A 15,809-nucleotide genomic window follows, 5' to 3' on the forward strand; every position below is an offset into this window, starting at 1 on the left:
AATCAATATTCGGGAAAAGTGTCTATGGGCCACCCCACGGCCATAACACCATAGGAAGTATTTGCTGACTATTCCAATATGGGGCAGTAATAAGAAGTATTTTAGAGTAGAACACGAATCTGATATATATTTTCAGGGCCAAGTCACTGAACGGCAACCCCATCCCCCAAACCCCCACGAAACCGGTCATGTTTGCCGACTATGAAAATATGGGACTCAAATGAAAGGTATTTGGGAGTAGAACACGAATCTGATATAAACATGCCTAGGGGACGTCCCACCCCCATAACAACCCCCAAATAGGACGTGTTTGCTCACCATGGAGGTGGGAGTAGATCTCAATATTGATAGTTTTTAGGGCCCAAACCGGAGCAGGAAATATTTACCATTTAGGAGTAGAGTAAAAATTTGCCCAGGAACCGAGCAGTGGCAAACTTCTCACACAACAATAAGTGCTTTCCGATTCAAGTTTAAGCCCAATGATAGGGGACCCTTTTTTATAGCCGAGTCTGAATGGAGTGCCGCAATGCGACACCTCTTTGAAGTTTTTACATGACCATGCATGGCATGGTACCTCGCAAACGTCGCCAGCATTAAGAGGGGATAACCAACGCTTTAAATTTTGTCCGATTTCTCGCCAGGATTCGAACGCAGGCGTTCAGCGTCACAGGCTACAATGACACGAATTCAATATCCACATTCAGGGCGAAGTGTCCCCACTCTAAAAAGATATCAGAGAGTTAAAGAAGGCGCAGCGGAGCGTTCGGCTAGTTTCCCATAAAAATGATACTCCAACCAAATTTCCCCTAGATATAAAATTTCGACAAAGTCTACCCGAGAAATGAAATTTTAATAAAATTTCGTATAGAAATGAAATTTTGACGAAATTTCCTATAAAAATGGAATTTTTACGGAATTTTTTTCCTATACAAAATTTCGAAAAAATCGGTCCATATTTAGATATTGCTTCCATATATATCATTCATTCAATATGGCCTTTTAAGGCTGTAGAAGGAACAGTTTCTCCCCATCTTTACAAAATTTAGTACGAGTCATTTTATTTAATGTCCCAATACGTGTGCGAAATTTCATCAAAGCCGGTTCAGATTTAGATATAGCCCCGACATATATGTTTCATCCGATATGGCCCGTTAAGGCTGTAGTAGCCAAAATTTAGGTCCTTTCGTAAGAAAATCTTACAAGGTTCTATTCAATATTTCAATAGGTATGCAAAATTAAAGTCTGAATAGATTTCAACATAGGTTCCATGTATAGAAAGAAGTTGGCATTCTCGGTGGTGTAGGGTATTAAATAGTGGGCTCTACCCGACGTTCGCCTTTCCTTACTGGTTTTTTTTTATACCCACCACCATACGATGGGGGTATATTCATTTTGTCATTCCGTTTGCAACACACACAATATCCATTTCCGACCCTATAAAGAATATATATTCGTGATCAGCTTAAAAATCTAAGACGATCATGTCCGTCCGCCTGTCAGTTGAAATCACGCTTCAGTCCCTAAAAATAGAGATATTGAGCTAAAACTTCCCCCAGATTTTTTTTTTTTTTTTTTGTCCATAAGCAGATTAAGTTCGAAGATGGGCTTTATCGGACTATATGTTCACATTGCCCCCATATAGACCGGTCCGCTGATTTAGGGTCTTAGGCCCATAAAAACCACATTTATTATCAGATTTTGCTGAAATTTGGGACAGTGACTTGTGTTAGGGGGATACCACCATAGTGCAGAGGTTAGCATGTTCGCCTATGACGCTGAACACCAGGGTTCGAATCCTGGCGAGACCATCAGAAAAAATTTTCAGCGGTGGCTTTCCCCTCCTAATGCTGGCAACATTTGTGAGGTAATATGCCAAGTAAAAATTCTGTTCAAAGAGGTGTTGCACTGCGGCACGCCGTTCGGACTCAGCTATAAAAAGGAGGCTCCTTATCATTGAGCTTAATCTTGAATCGGACTGCACTCATTGATTTGAGAGAAGTTTGCCCCTGTTCCTTAGTGGAATGTTTATGGCCAAAATTTGCAATTTTGAGTTGTGTTAGGCCCTTCGACATCCTTTTTCAATTTGGCTCCGATCGGTCCAGATTTGGATACAGCTAACATATAGACCGATCTCTCGATTTCTCTTGGAACCATAAAAGACGCATTTATTATCCGATTTTGCCAAAATTTGGAACAGTAAGTTGTCTCGACATCCTTTATCAAGTTGGCCCAGATCGGTCCAGAGTTGGATATAGCTGCCATATAGACCGATCCGCCGATTTGGGGTCTTAGGCCCATAAAAGGCGAATTTAAAGTCCGATGTTGCCGAAGTTTGGAACAGTGAGTTGTGTTAGGCCCTTCGATATTCTTTTTCAATTTGGCCCAGATTAGTCCAGATTTGGATATAGCTGCCAAATAGACCGATCTCTCGATTTATGGTCTTGGACTCTTAAAATGCGCATTTATTATCCGATTTTGCCGAAATTTGGAACAGTGAGTTATGTTAGGCCACTCGACATCTTTTATCAAGTTGGCCCAGATCGGTCCAGAGTTAGATATAGCTGCCATATAGACCGATCAGCCGATTTGGGGTCTTAAGCCCCTAAAAGGCGCATTTAAAGTCCGATGTCGCCGAAATTTGGGACAATGAGATGTGTTAAGCCCTTCGACATTCTTCTTCAAATTGAGCCAGATCGGTCCAGATTTGGACATAGCTGTCATATAGACCGATCCCTCGATTTAAAGTTTTGGAACCATAAAAGGCGCATTTATTATCCGATCTCGCCGAAATTTGGAACAGTGAGTTATATTAGGCCCTTCGAAATCCTTCTTCAATTTGGCTCCGATCGGTCCAGATTTAGATATAGCTGCCATATAGACCGATTTCTCGATTTAAGGTTTTGGGCCCTTACAAGGCGCATTTATTGTCCGATGTCGCCGAAATTTGGGACATTGAGTTGTGTTAAGCTCTTCGTCAACTTTCTGTAATTTGGCCCAGATCGGCCCAGATTTGGATATAGCTACCATATAGACCGATCTCTCGATTTAAGATTTTGGGCCCATAAAAGGCGCATATATAATCCGATTTCGCCGAAATTTGGAACAGTGTCTTATGTTAGGCTTTTCGACATCCGTGTCGTATATGGTTCAGATAGGTCTATATTTTGGATATGGCTACCAAAAAGACCAATATTTTGTGCTACAAAATTGAACAATGACTTGTACTTATTAGACCTCTCAATATCCGTGTCGAATTTGGTCCAAATAAATGAATTTTTCTCTGGATTATGCCGAAAGGTAGTTAACATATATTCCCGAGGTGGTGGGTATCCAAAATGCGGCCTGCTCGAACTTAATGCCTTTTTATTTATTTTTTTTATATATCCTTTGGTATGCATTCTCTCTTGTAGGGTATTACGGAAGTCCATTTACCTCGGGGTTTCCTCATAACCTTGAATTGCCAATGTCTTGAAAGCGATAAGGAAAGTGTTTTGTTTGCAATTTCTCCCAAAGCAAGAGACTCTCTTCAGCTGTTGATTAAGTCGAGCTGCGAGAGAAAACCAGCTAGAACCACATATTAAATCGAGATCTCGTTAGTTTCGTGGCTTTAGTATAAAACAAACTCTAGAACTGTGAACACACAAAACGCTTAGAAAAACTTCAACACTCAATCACCACTATCGCCATGCAAAAGTGGACGATATTTTTCTTGTGGATTGCCTTAGGGGCTGTACCAGGAAATGTCTTGTCGTTACAATGCAGCCGATATCCAAAGAATACCTTGACACCCAAGGCACCGGTGGACGATAATTTTGCCATAGCGATAACGGGCAATGCCCAGACCTATCTTTTGGGTCAAACCTATAATGGTAAGTAGGCAAGAGGCAGTGTATACCAGGCCAGCGTCAGTGTCAGGCATTAGCGATATGAGAAAATGACGCCTTGATGTCTGGCACCGCAGTGTTGGGGTGTTTTTGACGTCCAGCCGGCATTAGTGAGTGCGGTGGAAATGTTTTGAAAAGTGCAGATGGGTGTGTGTGCGTGTGTGAGTGTGTGTCGGCAAGGGTCTTAACCCACTAACCTTGAACTTAAACTTTGGATTTTGAATTTCAATTGAAAGGGCATTTTGCTGCGTATGAGCTTGTCCCGCTTGTTTTTAATACGCATTTGTTGTTGCTGGGGGCCTGAGTGTTTATATGTGAGTCCGTCCATTTCAAAAAAAAAAAAAAAAATTAAAAACTTTTTAATTTTTCGAAGGTTGTTATTGCGGCGCCATAGCGCGATAACGTTTCTTGATTCTTTGATTCTCGCTGTACGTAGCGTAAACAACATTTTGTTTGTTTGTTGATTTTCTAGGAATGGGCTCGTTCACTCATTCATATTCTATGTGCTTGGAAATTTACACAAATAGAACTTTCCTTTAGTTTCTTTGCAAGCTTACAATGGCCGGCGTTTCATAAGTGCCAAATTGGCACTGGAGAACGATAACGGCGACTTCGTTGGCGATTTGGGCCATCTAGAGGTTATCGACCCCGTGGAGAGTCGTTTCAGCACCGACTGCAGCAACATGATCGAGACAACAAACACAAATCCCAAGACTCGCTTAGATATGGCCTGGACTGCACCAACCGATATGGAGTTCGGCTGCGTTCTCATACGGGCCACTGTCGTGCAACATCGTGATGTTTGGTTTATGGACGATGGATCGCTTACGAAGCGTATTTGCAAAGAGTCAGTGGACGATTTGGAAAGCCAGAAAAGAGATGAGGAGAGCAAGGAATGTTGTGCCTGTGATGAGGCACGCTATGAGGTATGGCATGGCCCATAAGAAGTAAAAAAAAGAATAAAATGCTTAATCTTAAACACAGATTACTTTTGAGGGAGTCTGGTCACGCAATCTGCATCCCAAAGATTTTCCCGCCAAGGGATGGCTTACCAGATTCAGTGACATTTTGGGTGCTGCACACACCTCGGATTATCGCTTTTGGGATGCTGGTGAATTGGCCTCTACGGCTATGCAGGAATTTGCTCAGCATGGTTCATCGCGAGCTCTCGAACACGAATTTAATATAAATTTCAGGGTAAGTCTTCCAACATAGCCAACATAAAATAATTGGAAAAAATTTGACATTTTTGTTAAATTTGTAGGAGAAAAAAGTTCGCACCATATTAAAAGCCAGAGGACCTTCATTTCCCTATCTCAATAATCCCACATTGGCTTGGATACGGGTGGATCCTCTGCGTCATCAATTGTCACTGGCCTCTAAGATAATGCCTTCGCCAGATTGGATAGTAGGAGTGGCCGGCTTGGAATTATGTCTATCAAATTGTACTTGGCTAGAAGAGAAGGAAATCAAACTGTACCCCTGGGATATAGGCACTGATGCGGGACCTTCGTACACGGTAAGCTGTGAATTTAGAATTTAGAGGGTGCCCCTGTAGCCAGGTTGGTAGTGCAGGGGTCGTGGGTACAATTCCCGCCAAAAGCCTTGATCTGTCGCTCCTATGGTATCACAATTGGCTGGCAACCTTCAGTCTATCAGCATGTTTTCCGATGAGACAGTGACCTGTCATGACGGACACAATGACTAAGACGTCTGTTCTAGCCGATGACAGCAAAGCGGTAGGTCTCTTCAAGTCTAAATTAGGCCACATAGTTTTGGAATGCTCACAGCCCCCTCTTTGTGACCATCTATCAATCGTTGTCCTTCGGGACTGGTGCTGAAAGCTTAGCTTAGAGGCATGCCCACAGATTTCAGTTTCCCTGGAATGTGTAAGGAAGTTCCTAGTCTCGCAAACTCGTCCGCTTTACAATTCCCTGGGATATCTCTATGTGGACCAGTATCCAGAGAACAGGTGAATTTCGAACTGTGCAACCATCTCGTTGAGAGATCTGCGACAGTCGGCGGTTTGCTGCCTGGTTGTCTGAGAAGATATTTATGCCAATCGTCGTTATGACATTATATCTTAGCCATTCCACCACTTCTCTAATTGCAAGGATCTTCGTTTGGTGCACACTTCAGTGGTCAAATAACATTTTCAATATGCCCAGTTCTTGATCTTTAGAGTACACCCTAATGCCCACCTGGTTGTTTAGTTTGGAGCCATTCGTTTAGAAGCCTATGTAACTTTTGTTGCCAGGGATATCCTAGTTCCAATCGGTTCTATCAGGAATAGTGGTAGAGTAATTTTTATCAAAAAGCGGCTCAGGTAAGGTGTAATCCACACTGCCTGGAACATCGGATATTGTATCAAGGATAACGCAGTGTCCGCAGCCACCACAAGACCAATGAGAAAGCACCCTTAACCTCATAGCAGTAGTCGCTGCAATTTGTCTAGCCACAATTTCCAGAGGCATAAGATATAGCATTAAATTCAGTGCATCAGATGGTGTCGTCCTCAGTGCGGCTGTGTGGATCCATCCTTTGGATCCGATTAAGTATTAAGTAGTAGGTGGACTTTTGAAGCGCCATCCACCAGATCACAACACCATATAGCATTATAGGTCTGACAACTACAGTATATACCCAATGCATGACACGTGGTCTAAACCCCCAACTTCTGCCAATGACTCTCTTACAGGTGTATTAGACAAGAGTTGCCTTTATTGCCCTTTCCAAAATGTTGGATTTGAAGTTCAATTTCCTGTCCACCAAAATACCCAGGTATTTTGCGCTTTCTGTAAATGGAACATTCTCTCCTCCGAATGAGCCAAGTTTCACAGTAGGCACAGTACCTAGACCACTTTCGGTAGCCCACTTCGCTGTAAATTAGTGCTTTCTCGGCCGGGAAGAATCTTATATACCATCCACCATTGAACGCATTTGTCGAGTTCTTTTCCCGATATCTCTTTTCATGCAAATAAAGGGCAAAAGAAAAGAGTTGCTATAATATTGGATCTATATCGAGTTATGGTCCGATTCGGACCATAATTGAATTGAATGTTGAGGTCCATAGTAGAAGTCATTGTGTAAAATGTCAGCTAATTCGAGTAAGAACTGCGCCCTTGCGCTATTGCGCCTTGTAGGGGATCAAGAAGCAAAATCGGAAGATAAGTTTATATGGGGGCTGTATCAAGCTATTAAACGATTCAGACCATATTGGACACGTGGGTTGAAGGTAATGAGAGAAGCCATTGAACAAAATGTCAGCGAAATCGGATAATAATTTCGCCCTCTGGAGGCTCAAGAAGTTAAGATCCCAGATCGGTTTATATGGCAGCTATATTAGGTTATGGATCAATTTGAAACAATTTTTGCACAGTTATTAGAATTCTTAACAAAACACGTCGTGCGAAATTTCAGCCAAATCGGATAAGATTTGCGCCCTCTAGTGGCTCAAGAAGTCCAGATCCAAGATCGGTTTATATGGCAGCTATAACAAACCATCAACCGATGTAGCCCATTTACAATCTCAACCGACCTACACTAATAAGAAGTATTTGTGCCAAATTTCAGGCGGCTAGCTTCACACCTTCGAAAGTTAGCGTGCTTTCGACAGACAGGCGGACGGAAGAACAGACGGACGGACATGGCTAGATCGACTTAAAATGTCATGACGATCAAGAATATATATACTTTATGGGGTCTTCGACGAATATTTCGAGGAGTTACAAACAGAATGACGAAATTAGCATACCCCCATCCTATGGTGGAGGGTATAAAAATCAATTTGTGTATGTTTGTAGGTTTGTTTGTTTATTTGTTTGTTTGTGTGTTCCTTATAGACTCTGAAACGGCTGAACCGATTTATTTGAAATATTCACTGATGGTGCATAATGATCCCGTGGTGAAAATAGGGTACTACATTTTTTGATATCTGAAGGGGGAGTGGACCCTCCCCCTTACCCCAATTTTCAGAAACGCTAGATCTCGGAGATGGGTTGTGCGATTTAAGCGAAATTTTGTGTGCTCTCTTATAGTAACCTACAAACAAAAATTTAGTATTCAAATTTCGGATGGGGTATCTAGGGGGCCCGAATCTCATTCGTCCACCTTTGTTGCCATCTCTCGATAGTCTCCTCTCGTATTGCCCGTGTACGTATATGGCCCTGTCCTCTCTAAATGTTGGACTTCGCAGTGTAGAGCCTGGCGCGCTCCGTGGCCTCTACGTCTATAGGAACCTTTCCAAATTTTACAAGTGCTGCAGGAGCCGCTCCCTATACCGAGAGCAGGGATTTCGCTCGGCATGTTGTCCACTCCCATAGAGGATGCTATTGCATGCTCTATGGGAGTGGATGCTATTGCATGTCTCCATTAAGAGTATACGCCTATCGTTATCCTTGCGGTCTTTGTTGACGTGTGTCGGATTGGCTCCGCATTGGTCAGCTTTGTATACAGTCGGAACCCTAGATATTTGACCAATCTCTTGATCTTCACTAGTTTTTGTTGTTGTTGTAGCAGTGTGTTATACACTAAGGCGGCAGCCCTTGTCGATGAAGAACTCCATCGGGTGAATCCGGTATGTACAACCGGCTTCCATGGAATTATTCTTCACTAGTATGTTGTCTATGATCATATCCACTTCCACTGGGATGTTTTTTCTTCGTCTTCTGCATCGCAAGTTGTAAGCCTTGGGAGTCCATCCAGTATAGTGCCGTCGCACCTCTCGCAGAGCCCTTGTTGCATGCCCACGAACTTTCTTTCATTCAATTTAATCTAACTCCAGAAATTTTTTATTTTCCACAGTCTCCAGATCAACCGCAATTGCCTCCCGACGTCATACGCCGCATGCGTTCGGATTATCCATCGGATCCCAGATCTCCATTCTATGACCCTACGGGAGCACCTATGAAACCCATGGCCATACTCACTATAAAACGTCAACGTTTATACGAAAGGAAATGCACTGATGAAGATTGTAAGACACCCTTTTCATGATTCCCAAAATGTTCAATAATTTTCCCAATTTTTAAGCTAACAATGGAGATGAGGTTCCCCGCGAATGTCATACTCACCCATGGTCAGCTTGGACTGAATGTTCACCCGAATGTGGAGCAGGGGTGAGGTCGCGTTTTAGAGTCTTCAAGCAACCTGAAGTAGCTGAAATATACAATTGCGATGATGTTGTTGAAAGGCGGCAGGTGGAGACCTGCACAGGACCATGTTCCAGATCCGAAAATGCACCCTACACAGCAGATGAAGAAGAGGGGGAAGAGCAGGATAGTTTGTTGAAATCTTTGAGGCCCATGATGAAACGTGGCAGAGCAATGGGCGATTGCACGGGTCAATGGTCAGCATGGTCGTCATGTAATGCTACATGTGGAGCTGGATTTCGCACCAGAAAACTCATATTGGATGAAAGGGTACAAAGGGGTTGTCAGGTAAGAATCTACTGGGCTATATGAATGTAGATTTGGGTATTAATCAATGAAATTACCTTCAAGGACGAGGATATGTATGAGTACAAGAAATGTTTTGTACCCAACATTTCATGCCGCAGATCAAATGGACCTCAACTGATTAGTGATTTTGGAAACAATGACGAGGACAATGATGAAAATGCCGAAGACAACGAAGGCGAAGAGGATAATGCCCAAGGCAATGGTGAATTTGCCAACTTTCCCACTTTTGAAGATTCAGATGTAAATGAACGCGAACCTCAATATGGCCGCAATCCATATGGGCGACCTAACAATCCCTACGAAGATGAATTCAACTTTAACGGCGTGGGTGACATTCAAGCCGAAAATCTAAGACAAGAACAGCCTTATGATGATTATTTTGCTCCCTATCAAAATCGCTACAATGCCAGAAATTTCCACAGCCCAAGGGGACGTGGCACTCAAGAGGTTCTACAAAGACAGCCCAAGAATGCCAATCCCAAAATGTATCAACGCTATATCGACTTTGATAACCATGCTGCTACTACAAATATACCCACACATTGCTACCAGCCCTTGTCGATGGTCCAGTGCTCCGATAAACGCACTGTGGGCAATTTTTGGTTCTACAACTTTTGCACGGATGAATGTATGCTCTATGCCTCCGATATATGTGATCCCAATACTAACAAGTATCCCTCTATGGAGAAGTGTGAACAACAATGTGCCAGACCTATGAGGAATTTCCCCCACTTCTTGAGACGCAAACAACAAAACTCGCCGCATTGCCAGGCCATATTTCGCAATCGCGGATTTAGGGATTATTATGTTTAGTTAAAGGATTTTCTTTGTTTTCAACAAACCTATAGAAACTTATATATCCTCAGGCACTGCAAAAGATTTTCCAATCAATTATTTGCTAATTACTTAAGATTATTATTTAATAAAAATACAAAACATTTTTAACATACATGGGGAGTAAGCTTGACTTTTTCCTTATAATTTAAGTTTCTTGGCTTGAAGCCTTTTTTTCATTGCTTGCATTGGGTGTTGATGAACTAGGAGTCTTCATATAAGACCACCAAAAATAATATTTGAGTGTTATGATAGCCACTGTAAATAAGGCCAATTTTAGGTTATTTTTACTACTGCTATTGTGGACAGGCAAACTATGATCTGAGCTACGTTGACAACCACCAGTGGAGGAGGGGGAGGACGAGGAGTAGCTGCGAGCTATAAACTTATTCATAAGAGCTGTATCACAATGGCCCACCACTGCAAGTCATTGATTGGGGTTATTCGTTGCTGATTTCTCACTGGCATTGTTATTAACTGGAAGAATGTTGAACTTTATAACAGAACCTTTGGCCCGTTTTTGTACTATCTTTCCTATAGTTTCTGGAGTTTTAATAGATTCCTCAATGGCTTTATAAATTTTTTCACAACCTGGCATATCGCCCTCGGTCCCTTGTATTAGAATGCGTACCTCATGACGTTTGTCTAGCCATTTTGAGATATTCTTAAGACGTGATGCCAAATCATGCTCAGATATACGTGATCCAATATTAAGCGTCTTTTCAGATTTTTTCTGAGCCGGTTTATCAGGTGATGTGCCATCTTTATCGTGTGCTTTCAAATCGGATAATTCCTCTTGCAAATGTTCGGCTGCGGAAACCAATCTTTAGGGAAATGAGGTCGATTAGTCAATTACCAAGGTCATTCACACACATATATATATCACTTACTTATATACTGGCCTTTGGGTTTTAGTGTCCATCTTTTGTACTTGCACCAAATGCATGGAACGGCGTTTGGCCAAATTACGAGCCTCTTCCAAGGCAGTAACGGTTACATTTTGATTTTGTATGAGGGTAATTTTCACTGAAGCCTTTGATTTCTTTTGAGTATTGCTTCCGCCGGTTTCGCTATCTCCCACATTTGCCTTTTGCCACACCACTGCAGAGGCTGAAGACAAGTTTTGAATATTTGTTGTTCGTGACCTTAGCAAATGACTCGCTACAGCGAATCTTAGAGAATTTTTTAGTAAAAAGGCCATGGCCAATGCTATTTACTTGTTGAAATTAAAATGTTATAACTACGTTTTGTATGTGTTTTTGTTCATAATTCTTAAAATCAGCTGATTATGTCAATGGGCCAAATGGGGCAACCTAATAAAAAAGTGGCATGCCGCTGACAACGGATGTGATAACGGTTAATTCAATGAGAAAACAGAAAATATATTGTTAAAAGTTCAATATTAAATTCGATATATAATTTTCGCTGCCTATTTATATTTTTTAATAAAAAGCCTAGCAATAAATCTATTGAGGCAATGAATCTTTTAAAACCCCGGTAAAATGCCCATTAAAAACGGATTTAAAGCTCTCGTTTTCTTGTCTTTGTCGGGTTTTAGTTTAGTACAATACTATTTAGGATGAATCTCGATTAATCGATCCTTATTATCTGTTATTACATGTTATCGATAACGTACCAGTACAACTTTGCAGTGATATTTATCCGGAATATCTGACTTGCGCTGGATAGTAGAACCTCGTTAACACTTCTCTTTAAATCCGGATTTAATGGCTCGATCATCTCTTTTGCCTTTAAGAAATCAGCTAACGAGAGCCTTATATCCAGTGTAAACGGCAATGCTGTAAGCAACATTTATTAAGGGAAAACAGATGATTGAACCATTAAAACAGGTTTTAATGGTCAATGTCAGGATTCACTGAATAAGGTTAAGCCAAGCGATCAGCCGATATACTTTTTTTTTAATATTTGGCAGTACTTGGCATTGACGATGTCAACTTGTTCTCTTTTTACATTCATTCTTTGTTTACGTTTTCTCCTATATGATGACATTTTCAATCGTCAGATTTGACATCCTTAATGATGTTTATGGGGCCTATCCACTTTGTGTTTTTGCATGTGACCTAACCTTCTATTAGTGAATCCTGGGTCAATGTATATGAGGTTTGATATCGAAGCTTTGATGACGATGAAAGCGAAAACAACTATGTTGCTGGCAAAGTAAATAGCGAACATGAGAGAAGACCTCCCGCAAACAAGAGAACTTCTGTTGTGGCCAGATGTCGATATGTACAGGTGGCGAACCTCAACCTCGTTTGCTCTGCTCTTTAAATTCGGATTTAATGGTTCGATCATATATTTTCCCTTTATAAAATCAGCTGATAAGAGTTTTAAATCCGGATATAATGAACAGTGTAAACGGTGTTCTCGTCTAGCTCCCATAGATGAGCAAGCTCGTTCCGGCCCAAAGGACCGATCGCCGCAGGAACATGATAGCCATTGGTTATTTAAAGGCGTCAATATCTCGACTTGCCATATTGTCAAGCTCTCTGCAGCTTGACAGCTTGCAGCTAAGCTTCTCGTAACATCAATGAACACCACACAGATCGGACCTTAAAGTTCCAGCCTGTGTGGTGCTCACAGTTATCCCATGCCAGGGTTGTTGTTGTTGTTCTAGCAGTGTGTTGTGTTCTATTTTTTCGCCTGCTGGATACTGTTGAATAACCAGATCCAGGAACTCTGCGAATAAGATGAGGTGACTCCAGAGTGACCTGGATCTGAGACGAGTGGGTCTGGCTGGGCAGTTAAACTTTCTGAATGTTGACATCAATCCTTGCTCTGCTCCTCGATCATTCTTTGTAGGGCACAGATACCAAGAGCATGATTCCAGATCAAGCATTCATAGGTATAAATTCGCCAAACCAAACATGTAAACATACATTGCACCGTCTCTATCCTAATGCCCTAAATGTATCTTTCGACATGGGTAGAACGCGTGCAGTTCCGTTTTGACCGTTTCCTGAGCATTCGATATCCAATTTTGTTTCTGTCAAGAATCAAATTCAACCTCACTTTATTAATAGCATTTTCTATGTCCAACAAGGGTGTCAAAACAATGTAATTTTTCCCAAAATTCCCTAATATGTATCCAACCACATCATGAAGGACACTGTAAGCCGATTGATCCTTTGTGTAAGGATGTCGATAGCTATTCCAGAGATCGATTAAAAAAGTTTCTAATATAGGCGTCCAATACTAGTCCAACCTAGGGTATCAAATGAAAGATATTGATTAGTAGATTACGAATATGCAATAAAATTTCCAAAAGAAAAAAAAATTTCCGGGAAAGACCTATGGGGTCTTGAGAATTTTGACCCTTGTAAAATTTATGAAATTTTTATTGTTATCGTTGGCGTTACCCAGGAACTACCGCATGGAGGTAATAGTCAAATTTGAATCCCCTTCAGGAGTTTTATTATAGTGAGTACCCTTCTATCTCACGGAACTGTATATTTTGTGCTGAATTGTCAATTCTTACTAGTTTGGAGATACCAAATTTGAAAAATGTTATCCCGTAATATTACTTTGGGGATTAATATTTTCCAAATTTGAGGCCTCCAAATCATTAGAATCCGGACTTGCATCGGATTCTTCTTCTTTTTCCTCTACTTCGCCAAAATTCTATAAAAGGATCCAATTTCTGGGCATTGCACTTTTTCATAAAATCGAATTTTGGGAAATAACCACCCATAAATTCAGTACGCCTTCCTCCATCAGGGATAGATTTTTTGGCGTGAGCCCAAGATCCCTCTATGGAATTTTTTTATGGGCTACAGTCTCTGGGTCTTTGAAGGTTAACGAGTGATTTAAATTAAATGTTTGTATCCAGCAATCACTAATAATAGTGGTTACTGGAAGGATACATTTTTTGATAATTGTGATAAGAGTGTCTGCATCCCATTTATCGATGGGGAACATGAAACATTTTCCGGTTTCTCTCTCGAAACTTCAAAAAACCCAAATACCCGCTTCCCTTTGTGGTATTTTCGTTTGCCGAATTTACTTTCGTCTTGGGACCACCAAGAGGTTCATTAAACAGTCATACAAGCAGACTTCTCTGCAAAAGCCGTACCAATCCACGGGGGTATGGACCAATCCCTCGATTTTTTTTTAATTTTTCTTTTTTTTTTGTTAAAAAAGCGAGATTTGGTAAAAAAAAAATTTTTGGTGGAAAGAAAGTGCCGTAGGCGAAAATTAAAAAAAATCAGGCGATTTTTTTAAATTTTTTTTAAAATTTTTTTTATAAATATATCAGGATTCACTGAATAAGGTTAAGCCAAGCGATCAGCCGATATACTTTTTTTTTAATATTTGGCAGTACTTGGCATTGAGGATGTCAACTTGTTCTCTTTTTACATTCATTCTTTGTTTACGTTTTCTCCTATATGATGACATTTTCAATCGTCAGATTTGACATCCTTAATGATGTTTATGGGGCCTATCCACTTTGTGTTTTTGCATGTGACCTAACCTTCTATTAGTGAATCCTGTAAATATATAAAGGGTGATTTTTTTGAGGTTAGGATTTTCATGCATTAGTATTTGACAGATCACGTGGGATTTCAGACATGGTGTCAAAGAGAAAGATGCTCAGTATGCTTTGACATTTCATCATGAATAGACTTACTAACGAGCAACGCTTGCAAATCATTGAATTTTATTACCAAAATCAGTGTTCGGTTCGAAATTTTGACAAATTTTGTTCAGCGATGAGGCTCATTTCTGGTTGAATGGCTACGTAAATAAGCAAAATTGCCGCATTTGGAGTGAAGAGCAACCAGAAGCCGTTCAAGAACTGCCCATGCATCCCGAAAAATGCACTGTTTGGTGTGGTTTGTACGCTGGTGGAATCATTGGACCGTATTTTTTCAAAGATGCTGTTGGACGCAACGTTACGGTGAATGAACACATTTCGAACCGAACACTGATTTTGGTAATAAAATTCAATGATTTGCAAGCGTTGCTCGTTAGTAAGTCTATTCATGATGAAATGTCAAAGCATACTGAGCATCTTTCTCTTTGACACCATGTCTGAAATCCCACGTGATCTGTCAAATACTAATGCATGAAAATCCTAACCTCAAAAAAATCACCCTTTATATAGGTTTAAGAGGGTTCCATATTCTGAAGACCCCGAAGGGTCAACATTTTGAACCTTTGTTTACATATTCGTAATCTGCTAATCAATTTCATTTGTGACCCATATTGCCTAGGTTGGCCTGCTTACCCCGTAAAATACAGTTCAGCATTCTCCACATCTCGATATCAATTGTATCGTAGTAGAACCGCAATTTCGTTCCCGTTTCCATCATTAAGTCATCCGTGAAGCTAGAGCTCTCATTGTCCTTAATCACATAATCTGCTTTCCAATATTTATTGTTGAAAATGCATATTCTGATCGCATTTCTTTTTATTATTGCTATTTGCATATTTTACTTCAAGTGTTAACACACTTTTGCCCAACACTGTTCGTGCCTAAAGTAATGGCGACAAGTGGCAACCCTGTGTTGACACATCATCAGCTGGCCATGATGAAGTGGCCAGAAAAACAAGCTGTTAAATTCAAATAAATCTGCCACTAGTTGAAATAAGAAAAAATTGTAAATCATAAATA

General features: G+C 40.8%; 2 protein-coding genes across 2 annotated transcripts; one reads left to right on the forward strand and one right to left on the reverse strand.

The window, feature by feature from the left end:
• Positions 1 to 3,595: 3,595 nt before the first annotated feature.
• LOC106081068 (spondin-1) lies at positions 3,596 to 10,292 on the forward strand. Its single transcript, XM_013242780.2, has 7 exons — positions 3,596 to 3,869; positions 4,425 to 4,810; positions 4,869 to 5,081; positions 5,149 to 5,403; positions 8,688 to 8,859; positions 8,916 to 9,322; positions 9,386 to 10,292. The coding sequence occupies exons 1-7, from the start codon at positions 3,686 to 3,688 to the stop codon at positions 10,154 to 10,156; spliced, it is 2,388 nt and encodes a 795-aa protein (XP_013098234.2). The 5' UTR covers positions 3,596 to 3,685; the 3' UTR covers positions 10,157 to 10,292.
• On the reverse strand, positions 10,235 to 11,442 carry LOC106081069 (translation initiation factor IF-3). Its single transcript, XM_013242781.2, has 2 exons — positions 11,068 to 11,442; positions 10,235 to 11,001 (listed from the first exon to the last, which is right to left on the reverse strand). Exons 1-2 carry the CDS (start codon positions 11,376 to 11,378, stop codon positions 10,605 to 10,607), a joined length of 708 nt encoding a protein of 235 aa, XP_013098235.2. The 5' UTR covers positions 11,379 to 11,442; the 3' UTR covers positions 10,235 to 10,604.
• Between the last annotated feature and the right edge of the window lie 4,367 nt (positions 11,443 to 15,809).

This window comes from Stomoxys calcitrans, chromosome 5, assembly GCF_963082655.1.
Source record: "Stomoxys calcitrans chromosome 5, idStoCalc2.1, whole genome shotgun sequence".
Taxonomy (NCBI): Eukaryota; Metazoa; Arthropoda; class Insecta; order Diptera; family Muscidae; genus Stomoxys; species Stomoxys calcitrans.